We start from the raw sequence: 17,317 nt of genomic DNA on the forward strand, positions 1-17,317 counted from the left end.
ATGTTTTTAAAATGGTAATGTGGACTGTAGATCTGTATTGTGACAAGGAGTTGAAAATAATTTTTTAATTCTGTCATTCTCTGTTATAATGTTGACTGAAAGGATGTCCATACAAAGAACTTGAACTATAAATTCTAAAGTGTTCACAATGATTGGATGAATGACAGAAACACTGACAGCCAATCAGAAATCCTTTAAATTTACAGAATATCACATCCAACATGTCACGTTAATTCTGCGGCTGTCAAATAACTGCGATAAACCATATTATAGTCTATTCTGTTGACTTTTTGCCACCACTATAGAATGAGCCAAGAACGCATAATTACAAAAGTAATCCTGTTTTTAGGGTGACTAACATCTGTCCATGGACTATTTAATATTTAAAGTTTCAAATGTGTGTATTTTCTGTTTTCTGTCTTCCCTGCACTTTAATTTAGTATTTGCTAATGTCAACTGCAAAAATTCCCCATGGTAGGATTTATAAAGTCTTATCTTAAATCGTATCTTATCAAGCAATTACCTTTAATCAACAGCAGAAAAGAGCAGCAGGTTTTAAGTCCTGTTGTGTTGTTGTTAACATAATTCATGGTAACACTTTTTAACCCTTTCATGCACAAATTATGAGAACCTTAATGAAGATTTTTTTCCCTGAGTGTTTTCATTTCTCTTTAATCATGAAAAAAACAATGTGATTGAAAAATTTCTTATGAAAAATAAATAAAATGAATTTAAAAAAAATAAATAAATAAAAAATGTAAAACAAACAAACAAAAAAAAAATTAAAAACAAAAAAGTAATAATAATAATTAAAAAAATTCTCATGAACCTATTTTTCATGAAGTTGCAAAAATGTCCACTCAGCTGGACATCATGAGTTTAATTTCTGAAGTGAAGAAACATATATTTACTGATAAATTGAGTGAGAACTATAACTACTACGCTCAGAGGAGATCTACACAATGTTACCAATTCATATCAGAAAAGATCTGGAATGTGTTCAAACTTTAATAAAGATATGTGCAAAAAACAAACAAAACAACAAAACCCATGAATATACAAGAGAACAGATGGAGAATAACTGTCCACTGTAGTGACCAGTATGCATGAAAGGGTTAAAGGATTAGACGATGTGGTTTAATGACATCCAATCAGTGTGGATGCTCAGATCATTTATTATTTCAGTTATAGTTGGTATGAGTGACAGTTACATGTCACACTGGGATGTGATCTATAGATAGAACTTGTTTTTCATGATTATCTTGTTATTAATGTCACTGACGATTACAGCTCTCTATTAACACTCAGCTTATATTTAACTTTCCCATGACAAAAACGTTAATAATCATTTTAACACACAAATGTAATGCTGTTCAGTCCATGGTCTGTTTAACGTGCGCCTGTACTCTCCAGTTCAACTCAAGGATCAAAACATGGTGATATTGATCTCTCGGCTTGCTATATACATGGCATCGCTGCATTAAAAGCATTTCTGTGCGTACCTTATTAGGAGATAAATGAAAATAATTTATCCTTTGTGAGTGTGTGGTCTTCCTGATGGTCTAGGAGAGCCAACACTCCCACACCATTTAACAATCCCAACATCAACAGAACACGATAACACAGAGGACAGAAGCTGAAGGAAGAGACACAACGGGTCTCATTCAGCTGTTGTTAGGATCCAAACTAGGTCGAGAGGAAACCGGACCAGAAAAGAAACAAACGCACCATGACCCACACTGCTGTTTACGGAAAAAAACAACTCTACGATGTGTTTCTAAAGATGCCACATATTTGTTTTGCTTCTAAAGATTTTGCATCATATGATCATGTGATTTCAATCCGCACCAACACCTCAACACACATATATCTACCTGCCATACTCCTACGATAGCATTGGCGATGAGGATGAGGAGGATGACGAAGGGTTCAACGAAGGCTGTGATCGTCCCCTCCCCTTCTTCGAACCAGGCCAAAGTCTACAGCAAACAGAAGACAGAGAGATAAGAGATGTGATGTACAAAAATACATGTTCTAATACATCTGGTGTCTGGTTTTATCCACTCAAGCTTTTACTTGTTTATTCAGTTGTTTTACTATTATCAAATTCTATTTTTTTTTAGATGTCAAATGTCATTTTGATGCCTGTTAAAAGCGCCTTACATCATGTCTGAAATAAATCCACCTCCATTCATATCTAAATTCTATGGAAGTGGATTAGGACCACTTGGAAAAAAAAAATTACAGTCCAATATATATATATATATATATATATATATATATATATATATATATATATATATATATATATATATTTATTTATTTATTTTTTTTAGATAAAATGAGAACAAAGTCAGAATTCTGAGATTGAAGTCAGAATTCTGTCTTTTTTCTCAGAATTCTGATTTTAATCTCAGCATTCTGACTTTTTTTCCTCAGTTTTCTGACTTTTTTCCTCACAATTCTGACTTTAATCTCAGATTTCTGGCTTTAATCTCAGAATTCTGACTTCAATCTCAGAATTCAGAATTTTTTCTCATAATAATAATAAAAAAATATATTGGACCTTAATTTTTTTCCCCCAGTGGCCCTAATCCTCTTCTGTAAAATTCATACTTGCTGATTTAAAGTAATTTTTTCATGATTTCTAATTTATACTTCTACCTAGATTTATTTGTCATTGTCTATAAGTTCCCTCTTACTTCTTTATTGTGTTCTTTGTCTACATAAAAAACTCCTCATATTCTGAAATCTACCCCTAGAAATAAGCCTGGCCCTCTTACATTTATTAAAAGGTCCATATTTATCAATCAGGTTTCAACTATGCAAGTGTATATTTTCTTACAAATGAGATACAGGCAGCCAGAAGCAAGATGCGGACCAACAGATCCTCGAACTGTTCCAGGACCAGCTCCCAGAGTGACTTTCCTGGTGGGGACACAGAGGACAAAAAGACAATCAGAAAAACAACAGAAGATGATTTGGTAAAATGTGGTTGGATTGAAGATACACGGGTGGCTCACCTTCTTCAGCAGGCAGCTCTGTGAGACACGGTAAAGAAGAAGAAAGAAAAATAATCAGTTTTCATTGATTCTTTTATTTTATTCTACATTTCAGATATAAATGTATCAGAAACAAAACATCTGACATATTAACAGTTATTTAGCGGTGTTTAACCCATAAAGACCCAAACAGCCACTGGTGACCAAAACCATCTACTGATCTAAACTGTTTAATACCTGTTGATCCACTAATCTTATCAATCCACAAGTAATTGGTGTAAAATGCAGTCTGTCGTCTTTTCATGGTCATCAGATATGACCCATTCGGACGTTCAGAGGCTCCGTAGTGAACGTGGAAACACCGTCATCTTCTACAACATTGATTCACCAGTAAAACCCATGGAGTTTTATAAATGACAGTGGATGGAGACACGTTTATGTTCAGTTATTGATATCTTTCCTGAAAAAAAAATCACTTTATATTCAGTTTTCTCCGTTTCTGATATAACAACCCTCAACTGAAATCTGAGCTTTTATGAACATCTACACGATCAGTGAATTAAATATATGAAAATATTTCATTTTCATTGAAAAACCCCCACAAAATACAGAGGATAATATTATAATAAATGGTGGTAAATAGATAGATAGATGTACTTTCTTTATCCCAAACTGGGAAATTACAGTGTAGCAGCAGCATGACACATTCAATAACAATATAATACAAGAGCAAACATGAGTAAAGAGAAATATAAGAGCAAACACTATACACTGTACACTATGATTTAGAACTATAAAAGATCTGGGTAGAGTCTGGAAATAACTGTAATGTGCTGAAAAATAACTTTAATGTGCCAAAAATCACCCCAAAAAAATTAAATATAGAGAAAAAAAAATAAATTTGTAACTGCCACAGAAGTAACACTGGGTCTTTATGGGTTAATATTCATTTAAGACAATAATGTACTTATTTTAAGTTGTAATTTGATACCATGTATAATTTTATTCAATGAACTCATTCATAATGTACCAACTAATGCGGTGGTGGATCATGCGACTAAAAAACACTGAATATCTGTCCTCGTACCATTAGGGCCCCATTTCTCTCTGTTCTTCTTCAGCTGCTCACAGCTCAGGCCTGTCGACTCGTTGACACTGAAGAAGCCCAAAACTTCCTCCACCGTCTTAGTATGAGCATTATCCATCACTGAAGAGGGAAGAAAACCAGGAAGGTCAACTAAGTATGCACAACTTGTGATGATGGGCTTCGAAAGAATCAGGTTTGAGGTTTAAAAAGCTGTCCCTCATCCTTCATTCACAGATTTTAGATCAATTCATTTTGTGTAGCACTCAAACTACAATTAACCACGAGTGTTCGATTTTCACTCCAAAATCAGCCTTTAAACTGTGGAAATGAATAATGTTTCGAACCTATTCTTGATAATTACAAAAAATGACTGATAGGAGAGTTTTAGGCCATGTTACCCTGCCTAAAACTAAATCATTGAAAGGTGAATTGTAATTGAATCAAATCCTGAGGCTGGGGAAGATTCATACCTTTGGAATAAAATGAAAAAAAGTCTATTAAACTACCCCCCCCCCCCCCACACACACACACACACACACACACAGTAATGCAGCAAAAGTACTTAACACCATTCCACAAAAACTGGGAGATAACATAAATATCATTACTGTGATATATATGTATTTACATTCTCAGCTAAACCACTTGGAAAGTGATACAGTGTTTTAAAGTTTCACTATATTTTACTCAGTACAGTATATTTTAATGTTGAAGAAACATTTTACCAGACATTATCATTCATTTGTGGATATTTATACATATATATATATATATATATATATATATATATATATATATATATATATATATATACACACACACACACACACACACACACATATATATACACAATTTCCAGTTCTTGTTATGTGTTTACAAAGTTCTGACTAAAAAGAATAGTTTAACACCAAAGATAACCATTGTTATGTTGTTTTCATTTTGACTACAGCTGTGTTTTTGTCTTTATGGCTCAATATAATAATGCAAGTTTAAAAAGACAACTGACTGACTGGCCAATACAACTGCCATTATGAAAACAAATATGTATATACTGTTGTAAATCTCCTACTTGTGACAAGAGCTAAACTGAGCATAAATCGAAGTGATACTGTACATATAAATGAATACACAACATAAATAAAACGTTCTCACTGAGCGTTAACCTCACTCTAATTAACCATGATTATATAAGTATGTGTATGTGTACTTGTATGATGTGTGTATATGTATAAATGTATGTATGTATGTAAGTGTATACGGATGTATGAGTGTGTGTGAATAAATAAAAAAGAGTAATGTAAAAGGAAGAGGGAAATAAATACATATTAATATTTTACAGAGAAGTGGTGGGATTAAATAAATTGCACTTCTTCCCACCCTTTTTCAGACATAAATGAAACTATTGTGCTGTTCTTCTTTCTAACATTGTCTTGATTGTTGATTTTTGTATTATTATTCATGTTTTACTTGTTCACATATATGTTAAATTTTAATAAATCACACAATCAACCTATCAAATCAATACATGTGGAATGGAACATCAAACTAACCACAAAAATCTGGGTCATTCTTGGTACAATTCACCAGTTATTCTCCCTCAAAGTCCACTTTTCTACCAATACCTACAGTTACTTCATCTTTTTTTTTTTGTCTTTTACAAATCAAATACCAGCATTTAACCTGAAAAGAAACAATGATTTGACATTAAAATGGTGATGAATAGTATTAAAATAGGCTAGTATTAATGGTGATGTTTTACATGTATGTTCTTATCTAGTGTTTGTTTGGTTTAAGTATGGACTTTCATTGCATTTTATGTGTATTTTTTATGTATATTTTTAATGTGGATGTATGGCTGTGATTTCTATTTTGTGTAACTTCTGCTGCTGGTGTCTTGGCCACAACACTCTTGATGTTTTTTCCTGGTTAACTAAAGGTTATAATAATATGAATACAAATTTCAGTCTATAACCTACAAACTGCACATCATCACTATCTACTGAAGACATTAAATGCAGTCTACTCCTTGGCACCTGCACTGAATCCTGCACATTGGTACATAATTATAGATGAGTGTACAACCAGGCAACCAAACAAACCTGAACCCACAGAGACAGACAGACAGACCCTCGAGGATGAATAACAGCCCACAGGGTGTGAACAGCCCTGGAAACAATACATACGTGCCTCATGTATTTACAAATGACAGGTGTCTTGTTGTAAAGACTTTAAGGCCTGTTATCATTGGTGCAGCAGAGAAATATATTAAAAAAAAATACATGCATGGAATCAATAAATTGTACAAATCTTAGATCGAGTTTCCAGAAAAGTCAGATGCATTAGAGAGGCCTGCAGTATGCAAGACCTGAAAAGCACTGTTGCCAATATTTGATCTGCAAAATATGAGCTGAATTATTATTTACAGGTAGCTAACATTGCGGCAACAATAAGCTAACTATAAATTAAAAACAAAAATAAAATTTAACAAAAAAATCATCGGAATTGTATTATAGTCGTTAGATTTCATCACTAATACTTGTGTTATTTTGAGTAGCATCGTTTTGGAGCATCACAATAAAAAATAATAAATGGGGATGTTTAGCAGGAATTAATAAGCAGGTTATTAAATAAAATGTGTTACTATGTATTTACAGATGTAGCTGTCAAAACAGAGGTAGAATACAACACCTAGCTAACACTCGGAGCTTTAAGCTAGCACTAGCCGGTGAGCTAAACCCACGTCTCCGGAGGTGACCAGCTAGCTTGACGGCTACCGACGTGTTGGACAGTTAATCCCAAAAAGATGAACAGGTTGCTTACCAGAGCGGTCTGTATGCCGGTGTGTCGTCTGTAAACTATCCCTACAGCTTTAATTAAAGGGTCTGTATCAGAGCACCATGCGTCCCCCGGTGAAATCCCCCTCAGCGACGTGTAGAAAGCACCAAATAGTTTGGAAAAAGAGTTGATTATTTAGTGTGACAGCCGCTCATGAGGGGGCAATAAAAAAACAGGATACTTCCATTGAAACGGTCAGTGGCGAACGAGTCACAAAAAAAAACAAACGTAGGCGGTTAAAAAGAATGAATAAGGCTCCCGTTAAGGCAAACGTTTCTCTGCATGTGATTCGGAGCTAGTTTATCCAGACAATATGCTGTCATTACTCCTTATCCCGGCTGCAGGAGTGTCTCTGGGTTAGTAGAAGTGGGCTACATCCACAGCATCCAGCATCCGAACACGAAAACACACACACAGCACTTCCGGTCTTCACTTTAAAAGACCGTGAACGCACCATTTAATTATCTATTTTACAGAAGTTTGCGTTTCAGAAGGGGAATAGCTACGCGATGTTAAACACTCTGGTTAATTTTACTGCAGGGAAAACCGATGTTGTGTTTTTATCGGGGCTTTAAATTAAATCACATTCGTTTTATTTCTAGTTTTCCGTCATTAAATGCGTCTGACTTGACAGCGCTGCACCGTGATGAACGCGATTAACGGTATTTACCCCAGTAGACGCCTAATAGAGCTGCTAATGAACCAATGGGAGTCTCTGATTTTAGACTGACGTAAATATTAACCAATAGGATTCTAGTATCGCTTTGAAACACTCGCACTGAGAGATTTAATCACGGCAGGGTTACGCCTCAGGGCGGAGTTACCCAACAGCTGTCCAATCAGTGAGCGGTGCGTTTGCTGGCGCGTTACTGATGGGTGTCTCAGCCAATGAACATAGAGTTTAGAATAACGAGCAGCGCTGTTGACCAATAGAGAACAAATAATATGTTCTAATTTCACCATCTGTCAAACTAAGTGTTTCATCTACGAGTAATTTTGGTTATGGAATAATTTCTGTCATTAGTGACGGCTTCTCAACCTTTTTTCTGCAACATATTTCCCTGTATAAAAAATTCATTTAAAAAACAACAAAAAAAAGATGCCTCTGTTTCTCAGTTTGGGGGTCTTGATGGTACATATAAGATTTTGCAAACTACTTTTATTGGCAAATGTAGGTGCTAATAGTCATCAGTGGCTAAGGTTATGATTTTAAAGTGGAAATACTGACTGACTTTGAGGGAAAATAATAAAACTAGCCCCCATCAACAGTGGATTTTTAACATCTTAGAAAATAAAGACACAGGGTGCAATACTGTTGGAAAACCACACAGCCCCATTAAGCCTTTTATATCGTAGACTCTAGTCTTCAGTGTTGTAAACACTAATTTACGTATTGTTAAAGAAGCTAATCAGCTATATAGAGGACATGTTTGTGAAGCAATTCAGGCTCTTTTTTTAAAATACTAAAACTAGTTTCAGCCTTAAAAGGAATGATTTTTTTTTTTTTTTTTTTAACATTTTTATTTTAACCAAATTTAGGGTCAGGACCTGCAATTGGTTGTGGAGCTATTTTCAGTGGGTCACTGAGTGTTTAAGTAAAATACGTAACAACAGTATGAGACATGAATTTATTTATTACGGTTTTGCAAGGTGTTTTCTCTGAAAGAGTTTAGAAATGTATGTGCAGAGGGAAGAGATGTAACAAGACTACAACAAAAAAGTGCTACAGGATGAAAATTATATGTAACAAGACTTTAAAAAACCACCATGTGAACCTTTTGACAGTGAATGTGGCATTTCAAGATGTATTTTAACACATTTTGATAGATTTTTTGGGAACTTGAGTTTTCTGCTTTTTAACTCAACATAGCATTTTTGTTGTCATGTGGCTTTTATATTGTTATTTTTTATCATACTATCAGTTCCATCATTTGTTAAGTAACTGCATAGATTTAATTAATCCACCTATGGCTCTCTTATCTGCTTTCACTTATTCATTCCAAGATTATTTTAACAAAGAATATACGGAAATACAGGCTTTATTTTTTTTTAACACAGAATAAAACACAATTATGTAAAATGAACAATAACAACAGCAGAGGAAGATTAAAAAATAAGAACACTTGAAACAACAAACCCCCACAATCAACTAAAAAGAAACATCTACAAGAGAAATTATTAAAACTAAATGGCACAGCACACACGATGTCCCTCTGTATGACTTAGTATGTGCTGGGAGTAAAATAGAAAAAGTGTGAAGTTAGGTCAGTTATAAAAAGATTGAGGCAAATGTATGTCAGTGTGCAGATCACACCTCATGTTAGATGTTCAGCACTGAGTGTGATATCACAGGGCAGAGAAACATTAAGCATAACATGATAAAGAACACCACATCTTTTCCGAGAAATGTTATACTGTAAAATATAAATGTTTAAAATAAAAATGGTAAAGAGTAAAATACAAACTTCAGGGCATCATCTTCCTATTTCCATCTCCATAATAGAGTGTTACATGTACAGACTTTCTTTAAAAATAAGGTGTTCCTTGGTTTCTTTAGCCGTCTTCTTTACAGGGGATACTCACTCCATAAGCTGAAAGACAAATAACACAGTCAAAGCTTTAAATCTTCATAAATGACCAATCACTCGCATATCTTCTGGACATGTGTAAAAATGCAAATGTTTTGGAACCATGTTTTTCAGACAATAGAGAATATTTTAAATTATAAAATTCCAATGGACCCTCAGACTATCTACCTTGGTCTAATACCTGATGACATAATTAAAAGAGAAGACATTTACTTATTTAAAATTTTAATTCTTGCCTGTAAAAAGGTAGTCACAAGGAACTGGTTAAAAAGTGACCCTCTACGACTACAACAATGGCTGGACATTATAGAGGAAATATACTCCATGGAAAAATTAACATTTCAACTGAGGATTAAGATGGGAACTTTCAAGCGAAGATGGGAGAAATGGATCATATTCAAGGACAGAAATTCTTGATATCAGATTGAGTATGGAAAAACTGTCGAATGTATAAGGAACAACATCCCCCTTGTTTTATTGTGTGGGTCCCCCCCCCCCCCCCTTTTTTTTTTTTTTTCCCTTTTTTTTTTTGTTATTAAGTGTTGTTATGCACTGTAAAAGTGTTTCAAAACATTAAAATAAATAGTATAAAAAAAAAAAAAAAAAATCTTCATAAATGACACCAGCTTTGAGTAACAGTTACAATTAAGGATTAAACAAATCTATACTAAAACTGCGGACCAAATAAAATAGTGTCAGCTTAAATGCGTCGCAGTGTAAGTGTTGTTGTGCGCATCACCTCTGGTTATACTCAGGGTCGGTTTGGGATTGCAGCAGCAGCTCTCTGATCTCCTCAGGTGGGTTAAGGCCATGAAGCTTTGCTCTCTCCCATCTCTGTAGCCGGCTGATGCCTGGAGAGAGGAACAGAAGAGGTAATAACACGCAGGGGTTTTTAAATAAAACATTCTCCTGCCTTATCTCACAAAACAGAAGATCAATACACAACAAAACAGTGAACAGACAAATCATGGTTCTTCCACAAACACAATCATCCATTATAAAATCCCTCTATGTTGCATACAGATATCTGGTGACATTAAGGGGTTTGGGAGGGTTAAGTGGGTTTTGTTTGATTTACCTTTTTTGTGTGTGAATAGCTGTTTTGTATTATCATTGTTCTGTATTTTGAAAATTCAATTAACATATCTAAACGTGAAAGTCACTCTATGTATCTGTCAAATATACAGGCATGACAAAAAATAACACATTCTTATGCTGCGTATAAAATGTCAATACATTAAACATCATCTTCCCTTTTTCTTCAGTTTTCTCTGTTTTGTTTACTCTGAGCTTTAATGAACATATGCATGATCAGTCAAATAAATATAGGTAAATACCTTACATTGGAAAAGAGCAAAGAGTAGAAAAAAATATTATATAAATGGTGATAAATCACTTAGCAAAACTTAAATGTAGAGAAAAACTCATTTGGAAATTGCTGCAAAAGTACTTCTAGGTATTTAGAGATTAAAAACTATAAAAATAAAACTAATTCTGGGACAGGAACAGCAGGGGATGCAGTCTGACTTCATGTATGCATGATGTGATTGTATGTTACCTGTACATGGTCCAAATCTCCAGTCCAAGTCAAACTGTCTGAGCTTCTCCAGTTCCTCCTCACGGACGTCAGTTTCAGCCTCTGAATGATTGAGACAGAATCAGCAGAGACAAGACCATGTTCCATTAAAAGTTTTGAATTTGACTAATCATTAAAACCGTCCTGGTTGTGATGTTCAAAATGGGAGACTATTTGGTGAAGGTGTGTATGAACATGAGTAAAAACAGGTGATGCTCTTCACCTTCCTGAGGGGGAGGAGAAGGAGTAGGACTCTTCTCCCGTTTGCCACCTTTCCTCGTCTTCTTCACCACTTTGAATGAATCTGTTATCAGTCTGCGTTTAGTCGTCATGGTGATAGACCTGAAACATACATATGTACTGTGAAGTAACAGCTAGGTCTGAAGTTGAAGCCTCAGTGATGATCAGTATGTGTAAACATGTGGGCTCATGTGGATTTGCCCCCATACAACACGACCAAACCAACCTAAATCTAAGTTTTAATGTGAAGTTAATTAGTGCAACATCACTGTTTTCCCAAGTTTCCCTGAGTTTAGATGCTGATTCAGTTACTGAATTTTCCATAAGATTGTGGTAGGACTTAGATCTATTTGGAGCGGCAAGAAAATCCTATGCTGTCCATCAGTTGGTACAGTTATTATTATCATATCTGTATCAGAAATGTAACAGCTACTGCAGACTAAGAAAAAAATGTGACCAGTGGCCCTGTATCTCACTGGCATGTTCTATCAAGAATCAATACCAAGTTAAATTTGTGAGGTTGTCAGGTTCTGTCTCTATGTTGAGTCCTGTGGTCTGGATGGATAGAAGTGGGTGGTGTGATGGAAAATTTACTTTTTATATTTCATACTGTTAGTACATGCTGAGTCATTGTTATGTGTGATGTTTACCACTCTGTAACACCACCCAATACTTTCACTGGAGGAGAACTCAACTAATTCAATCAAAGTCCATATACGACTTCTATCAGTGTTCAGTAGGAACTATATTAATATCTGTGACCATTTCCATGTCATAAACCATCAAAATATGGACCATTATAAGTAAAGGCACATTTTTAATATTTAAAAAATTTGTCACCAACCAGTGGTTTCATCGGAGAAGATGTTTGAAGAAATTACTTACAAAGATAGTGATGGCGATGAACTAAATAACAATATCCAAACAGTAGAATTTAGTAAATAAGATAAAACTGCAACTATTAGTCATTTAGTTTGGTTTCTTTGCTTTCCAGGCTGTTTCTTAAAGCTCATGAAAAGTTTATTTTTTGGAGACATGGGGGCAAATGGTCCTGATGGTCACAGAATATGATGTATAGCTTTATAAAAGTCAATAAAACAAGTTCAACCTTAAACATGTTCAACAGTCAAATGAGTCAAAAACATCAGATATAACAGTCAAACATTTGAACATACTCACCGTTCACTCTTTATGTACAGTAGCTGATAAAACTCACATATTTCCACTGAATACAGTTTTTAAAAATAGTACCTTTCCTTGTAGTAGAGGATTTTCCTAGTGTGTATTAATACTTTTACTGAAGAAAATAATCTAGATGCTTCATCAACCACTGATAAAAAGACAATTGTGGGCACTATTAATCAATCCATTTAACTGTGTTGTTTAATGAAAAAATCTAAACCTATATCTGTTTTGCTGATGAACTTATTGTTTAAAGTGTTTTTTTTTTTTTTTTTGTAAGTAAAAATACTCAAATTCAGTTGGCTGTTGGTTCTAAATTGGGAATATTTGATGCTTTTCTTCATAAAATCTGAGAGTAAACTGAATATTTCTGCAGGCTGGGACTGATGATAGAATTCTAAAAAGACATGTATGCAGATTTGATCTGCAGGAGCATTTTTCATTACATTATATATAACATACCAAATAACTGATCAATATAAACTCAACTTTAAACACATAGAGCAGGAAAAGTGTATGAGACACATGAATGCAACAGGAAAAGGACTCAGACACATTGAATATTACACTAACAGGAACATTTAAGTGCACAATAAAAACTATGACTTTGCAAAGTTCAGTGCATGTTGCTGATAAATGTTTAATTATTTTATTTAGGTAAGGTTTTGAATGAATACCATTTATTTCCAGTGCAGTATTTGTACTTTTACGTAACAGGGATATGAACACATCATCCAACTCTGAGATTATAATCTGAAATTTCAAACCAAATAAACGTAAATTTAGAATTAATTTTACTGAGTTTCTCCTCCATAAATAAGACCTTTGGACATTCTGTTATGTTATTAAAACATAATAACACACAAGAGTTTAAATCTCATCCACAGAATCCTCACTTTAATGATACTTTCTTCTACTTCTGCTTTTTTAAACGTCGTCTGTCCGTTTTATTTCCATATTGATGCAGAGAACCACTGCACGACATTAGCCCGTTATTACAGCTGTATTAACATGTACATGCAGGTACTGGGCCTGGTTTCATATCTATAAGTGATAAATACATTATATTTAATAACAATAATAGGACATTCCTGGTCTAAGCTGTGCGACAACGATCTAATGTCTGATAAACTCGATTGGTTTCGTTTATAAAAGTCGGTTTAAAGTCCAGATTTCTGTCGGTTTTAATGCAAACCCAGTTCTTACCTGTTGTTCAAACAGTTTAAAGGTGTTAAAGAGTTGAAAGATCTCAGGCCCAGTTCTTTATTTTGTCTCTTCATTCAAAAACACCAGTCGATCAAAACAATGACGAACGCACTTCTTCTTCTACTGCCTGTGGTTTACAGTGGGTGGGAGTGACTGCCTCCTCCTGGTGGTGAATGAGGGTATTACAGCCTGGAGCATAAACAGGCAAGAAGAGAATCAGAATCAGAATCAGAATCAGCTTAATTGGACAAGTATGTGAACACATACAAGGAATTTGGAATTTCAACATGAAGCCAAAACAACCTGAACCCAATCACACTTGAACATAGACCTAATATAGACAAACATTCAACTAGAGACAAGACAACAATGGGCTGAGATTTACAGTGGGTTTATGCTGTAATATGTACAGAGTGCAAACTGGAGTTTTTATACAGTGAGCAGATGTGTGCAGGGATCCGGTCTATTAAAAGTATATTTTTATGTATATGTTATTTACAGTGGGTTTTTATAATGTAATATGTACAGAAGAAGGATGAGGAGAAGAAGTTTCCAAAAACCTGAAGGGGAGGCAGGGGCTATTGTTTTTGTTTTGGTTTGTTTCTTTGTTTGCTTGTTAACCCTCCGGTACCCCATCCAGCAAGGCCCTTACAAAGCACCAAGTGTGCCTTTTTGGCCCACTTGTGGAATAATGTCAAAAAATTTTTTTATACAGTTTGTTTTAAATTCTTTTACACTTTTTTCTATTTCATCAACTTGAGCCGTAAATAAAAATACCAAATACCATAAAAATACCAAATACTCAATAACTGTTACATTTTTTAACCCTTTAAATGCTGTGTTTGTATTGTAAACAAACCATTTTTTTGGATGCAAAAAACACAACAAAAATATTTTTTTTCAATATACTACATAAAAAGTGGATCACATATTATTTGATATTTGCAGCCTGGCATATGTCAATGATTAACTCCAACATTGGTTAATTTGCATTATTATTGTTGGTGCTAGGCCAAATGTTCTAAATTACTAGCATCTGACACCAAGTGTGTGAAAATGCACACCTATACAGTAAATCAAACTATTAAATATTATATATTGAGTTATTTTTCTGCTCTAATTTGATTTTATTTTTGTAAATCAAGGTCAGCCCTAATCATACATATCAAATGGAAGAAATAGTGTGTTTTTGGCACACTTGGGAGACAGCCGCTAGTCTTGTAATTTTCCTTTGTTTACAATGTGCAAATTTTAGTTGGTGGCCAGAATTTTAAAGATCATGCAAAAATGAACAACTTTTGAATTCTAACCTTATTTAAATTGTCAAAAATAATATGAAGTTTTTTAACACAAAGTGCAAAGTGTGCCTAAAAGGCGCACCCGAATACCAGAGTTAACACTTTAGCAGCAAAACTACTGGCTGAATTATTGGTCATACTAAATGTGGTTTATCGATTGCCATTAATCCAGAGCAGATGTGATTACATTTTGGGAAAAGTAGGTCAAAGTTTATTATTTTTTTTAAATGAATTTTTAAAATCTGTAAAAAAAAAAAAAAAAAAAGAATTTTTTAAAAATCTGGGTGACATGGTGGTGCAGTGGATAGCACTTGTGCCTCACAGCAAGAAGGTCCTGGGTTCGATTCCAACACTTGTCAATGGGGGTGGGTCCTTTCTGTGTGGAGTTTGCATGTTCTCTCGGTGTCTGTGTGGGTTCTCTCCTCCCACCATCTAAGACATGCACTGATAGGTTAATGGGTTAATCTAAATTATCCATAGGTGTGAATGTGAGAGTGATTGTCCGTATATGTTCAGCCCTGCGATGAACTGGCGACATGTCCAGGGTGTACCCCACCTTCTCCCATAAGTAGCTGGGATAGGCTCCAAGTGACCCCTGTGACCCTAATGAGGATAAAGCGGGTTCAGAAAATTAATGAATAATTTTTTTTTCTTCTTTTTCTTTTTTTTCCCCATTTACTGATAATGGCGGAAATTTGTATGTCTATGCTGACGTCAGTACATGCATAGATATGATGACATCAGCTGGATCATGCCAAAATAAGATACAATACGTGCAAGGGGCGGGGTTTGTTGTGCCTGGCACCACTTGTTTTTTTTTTTTTAAATTATTTATAAAGTTGTTTAGAATTGATAAATATGCCATAAACAGCAGTGGAAAAAGAGTAAAAATGAAAAAGGATGAGTTTAAAACATACCTGTAAAATAATGTTTGGTGTTTAATTGAAAGGGGTCATATTTTGCTAAACCCACTTTTATTAGTCTTTGGTTCATTTATTTGTGTATTTGGACCCTAATAGTTCCAAAAGTTTGAATTTGAACCCTCCAGGTGCTGCAAAATTATCTTTATATTTATTTTGGCAAAAATCGAGTGGATTTCCACAACCCGCGCTAATTCCTGCTTAATTTGTTACGTGTACAACTAGTTATGTCACGACATTCGCAGATATAAGGTCAAGGCTTCCGACGAACATTTCTCCAAGTACGACATGATTGTTTATCAGTGGCAGCGGTTGTAGTCCATACTGAAAATATGTCCAAACTTCAAGCTGATTACCTAAAATATCCAGTTTTGGTTGAATTGGACAGAGCAGCACAGCCAACAACCTGGAGGGGGTGGGGCCTGAAGTGGCTCATGTGCATTTAAAGGGCCAGCGCTCCAAACCACCTTTCTGGTGTCATTACTCAGAAATAGGGTTGAAGATGGACCTGTGGAGTGGAATTAATGAAGAATTCAGACCTAAGCAGAGCATTTACAGTTTATGTAGACCACAAGAAAATGATTAAAAATGCATAATTCCATTTAAAAAAGCAAAATATCACTCCTTTAATACTTTGTGTATCACTGAGGCAGCATGTGTAAGAGTCAAGATGAGACATGATACACAGTGTTCAACAGAAACAAAATAGTCAATGATATTTAGTGTTTGTGTTGTATTTAATATTTCTTTATGTTCTAACTTGGACATGTAATGCATTTCAGACACTTTATCAAACATTTATTGAGTCTTTATGATGAAGAAGAAGGTGATGATGGTGATGGAAGACACCATAATGATGGTGATGAAGGAGGGTGTCAGGAAGGCAGAGGACAGCAACGTTTTCTACATTGTCTTTCTCACATCAGCTGAAAATATTAAAATCAATACAAATGCATTTGGACCTGATCTGCAGCTCTGAACCGTGGTATTTCCCTCTCTGCGCCTCCTTCCTTCATCCTCCATCCTGCAGATCACTTACTGGACAATCTAATTCAAGATGAATAAGTTGGAGAAGAGTAAGAAGCTCTCTGACTGTAATTTTTTTGTGTGGCTGTAGGATCACTGAATAATAACCAGCATTCAGTGAAGAGGTTGTGTTCATTTATGAACAATAAATACCTCACAAATTGTACAAATAAATATAAATAAATAAATAAATAAATAAATAAAAAACATCCAAAAATACCCTTGTAACCCTTCAGTCAGATGTTAAACCTATTTTTGAGTAAAAGTCATCTCAAAGCATGTACTATATGGACAAAATATCGGAACACATCACACCTACAGCTTGTAGAACTTTCCCTTCCTATTGATTTGAGATAT

The 17,317-nt window shown here is 34.7% G+C and overlaps 2 protein-coding genes across 2 annotated transcripts in view; both read right to left on the bottom strand.

Annotated features, from left to right (window-relative positions):
* Positions 1-7,343, bottom strand: part of LOC115419323 (sarcoplasmic/endoplasmic reticulum calcium ATPase 2) — a 39,397-nt gene extending 32,054 nt beyond the window's left edge. The window contains exons 1-5 of the mRNA XM_030134067.1: positions 6,910-7,343; positions 4,090-4,209; positions 3,024-3,041; positions 2,846-2,928; positions 1,875-1,979 (exon numbers count right to left, since the gene is read on the bottom strand). Of these exons, the coding sequence (XP_029989927.1) occupies positions 1,875-1,979; positions 2,846-2,928; positions 3,024-3,041; positions 4,090-4,207 (324 nt within the window). The 5' untranslated portion in view covers positions 4,208-4,209; positions 6,910-7,343. The remainder of the gene's footprint in view (positions 1-1,874; positions 1,980-2,845; positions 2,929-3,023; positions 3,042-4,089; positions 4,210-6,909) is intronic.
* A 1,560-nt stretch (positions 7,344-8,903) lies between these two features.
* Positions 8,904-13,837, bottom strand: pold4 (DNA polymerase delta 4, accessory subunit). The gene is made up of 5 exons (XM_030149495.1): positions 13,717-13,837; positions 11,312-11,430; positions 11,071-11,151; positions 10,252-10,363; positions 8,904-9,515 (listed from the first exon to the last, which is right to left on the bottom strand). The coding sequence occupies exons 1-5, from the start codon at positions 13,788-13,790 to the stop codon at positions 9,491-9,493; spliced, it is 411 nt and encodes a 136-aa protein (XP_030005355.1). The 5' UTR covers positions 13,791-13,837; the 3' UTR covers positions 8,904-9,490.
* Positions 13,838-17,317: the final 3,480 nt, after the last annotated feature.

This window comes from Sphaeramia orbicularis, chromosome 1, assembly GCF_902148855.1.
Source record: "Sphaeramia orbicularis chromosome 1, fSphaOr1.1, whole genome shotgun sequence".
NCBI lineage: Eukaryota > Metazoa > Chordata > Actinopteri > Kurtiformes > Apogonidae > Sphaeramia > Sphaeramia orbicularis.

Coding starts and splice junctions, on each gene's coding strand:
- pold4 (XM_030149495.1), bottom strand. CDS start 13,790: ATGAAGAGACAAAATAAAGAACTGGGCCTGAGATCTTTCAACTCTTTA. Junction 11,431..13,716: donor TTAAACTGTTTGAACAACAG/GTAAGAACTGGG, acceptor TGTATGTTTCAG/GTCTATCACCATGACGACTA. Junction 9,516..10,251: donor GACCCTGAGTATAACCAGAG/GTGATGCGCACA, acceptor TTTGTCTTTCAG/CTTATGGAGTGAGTATCCCC.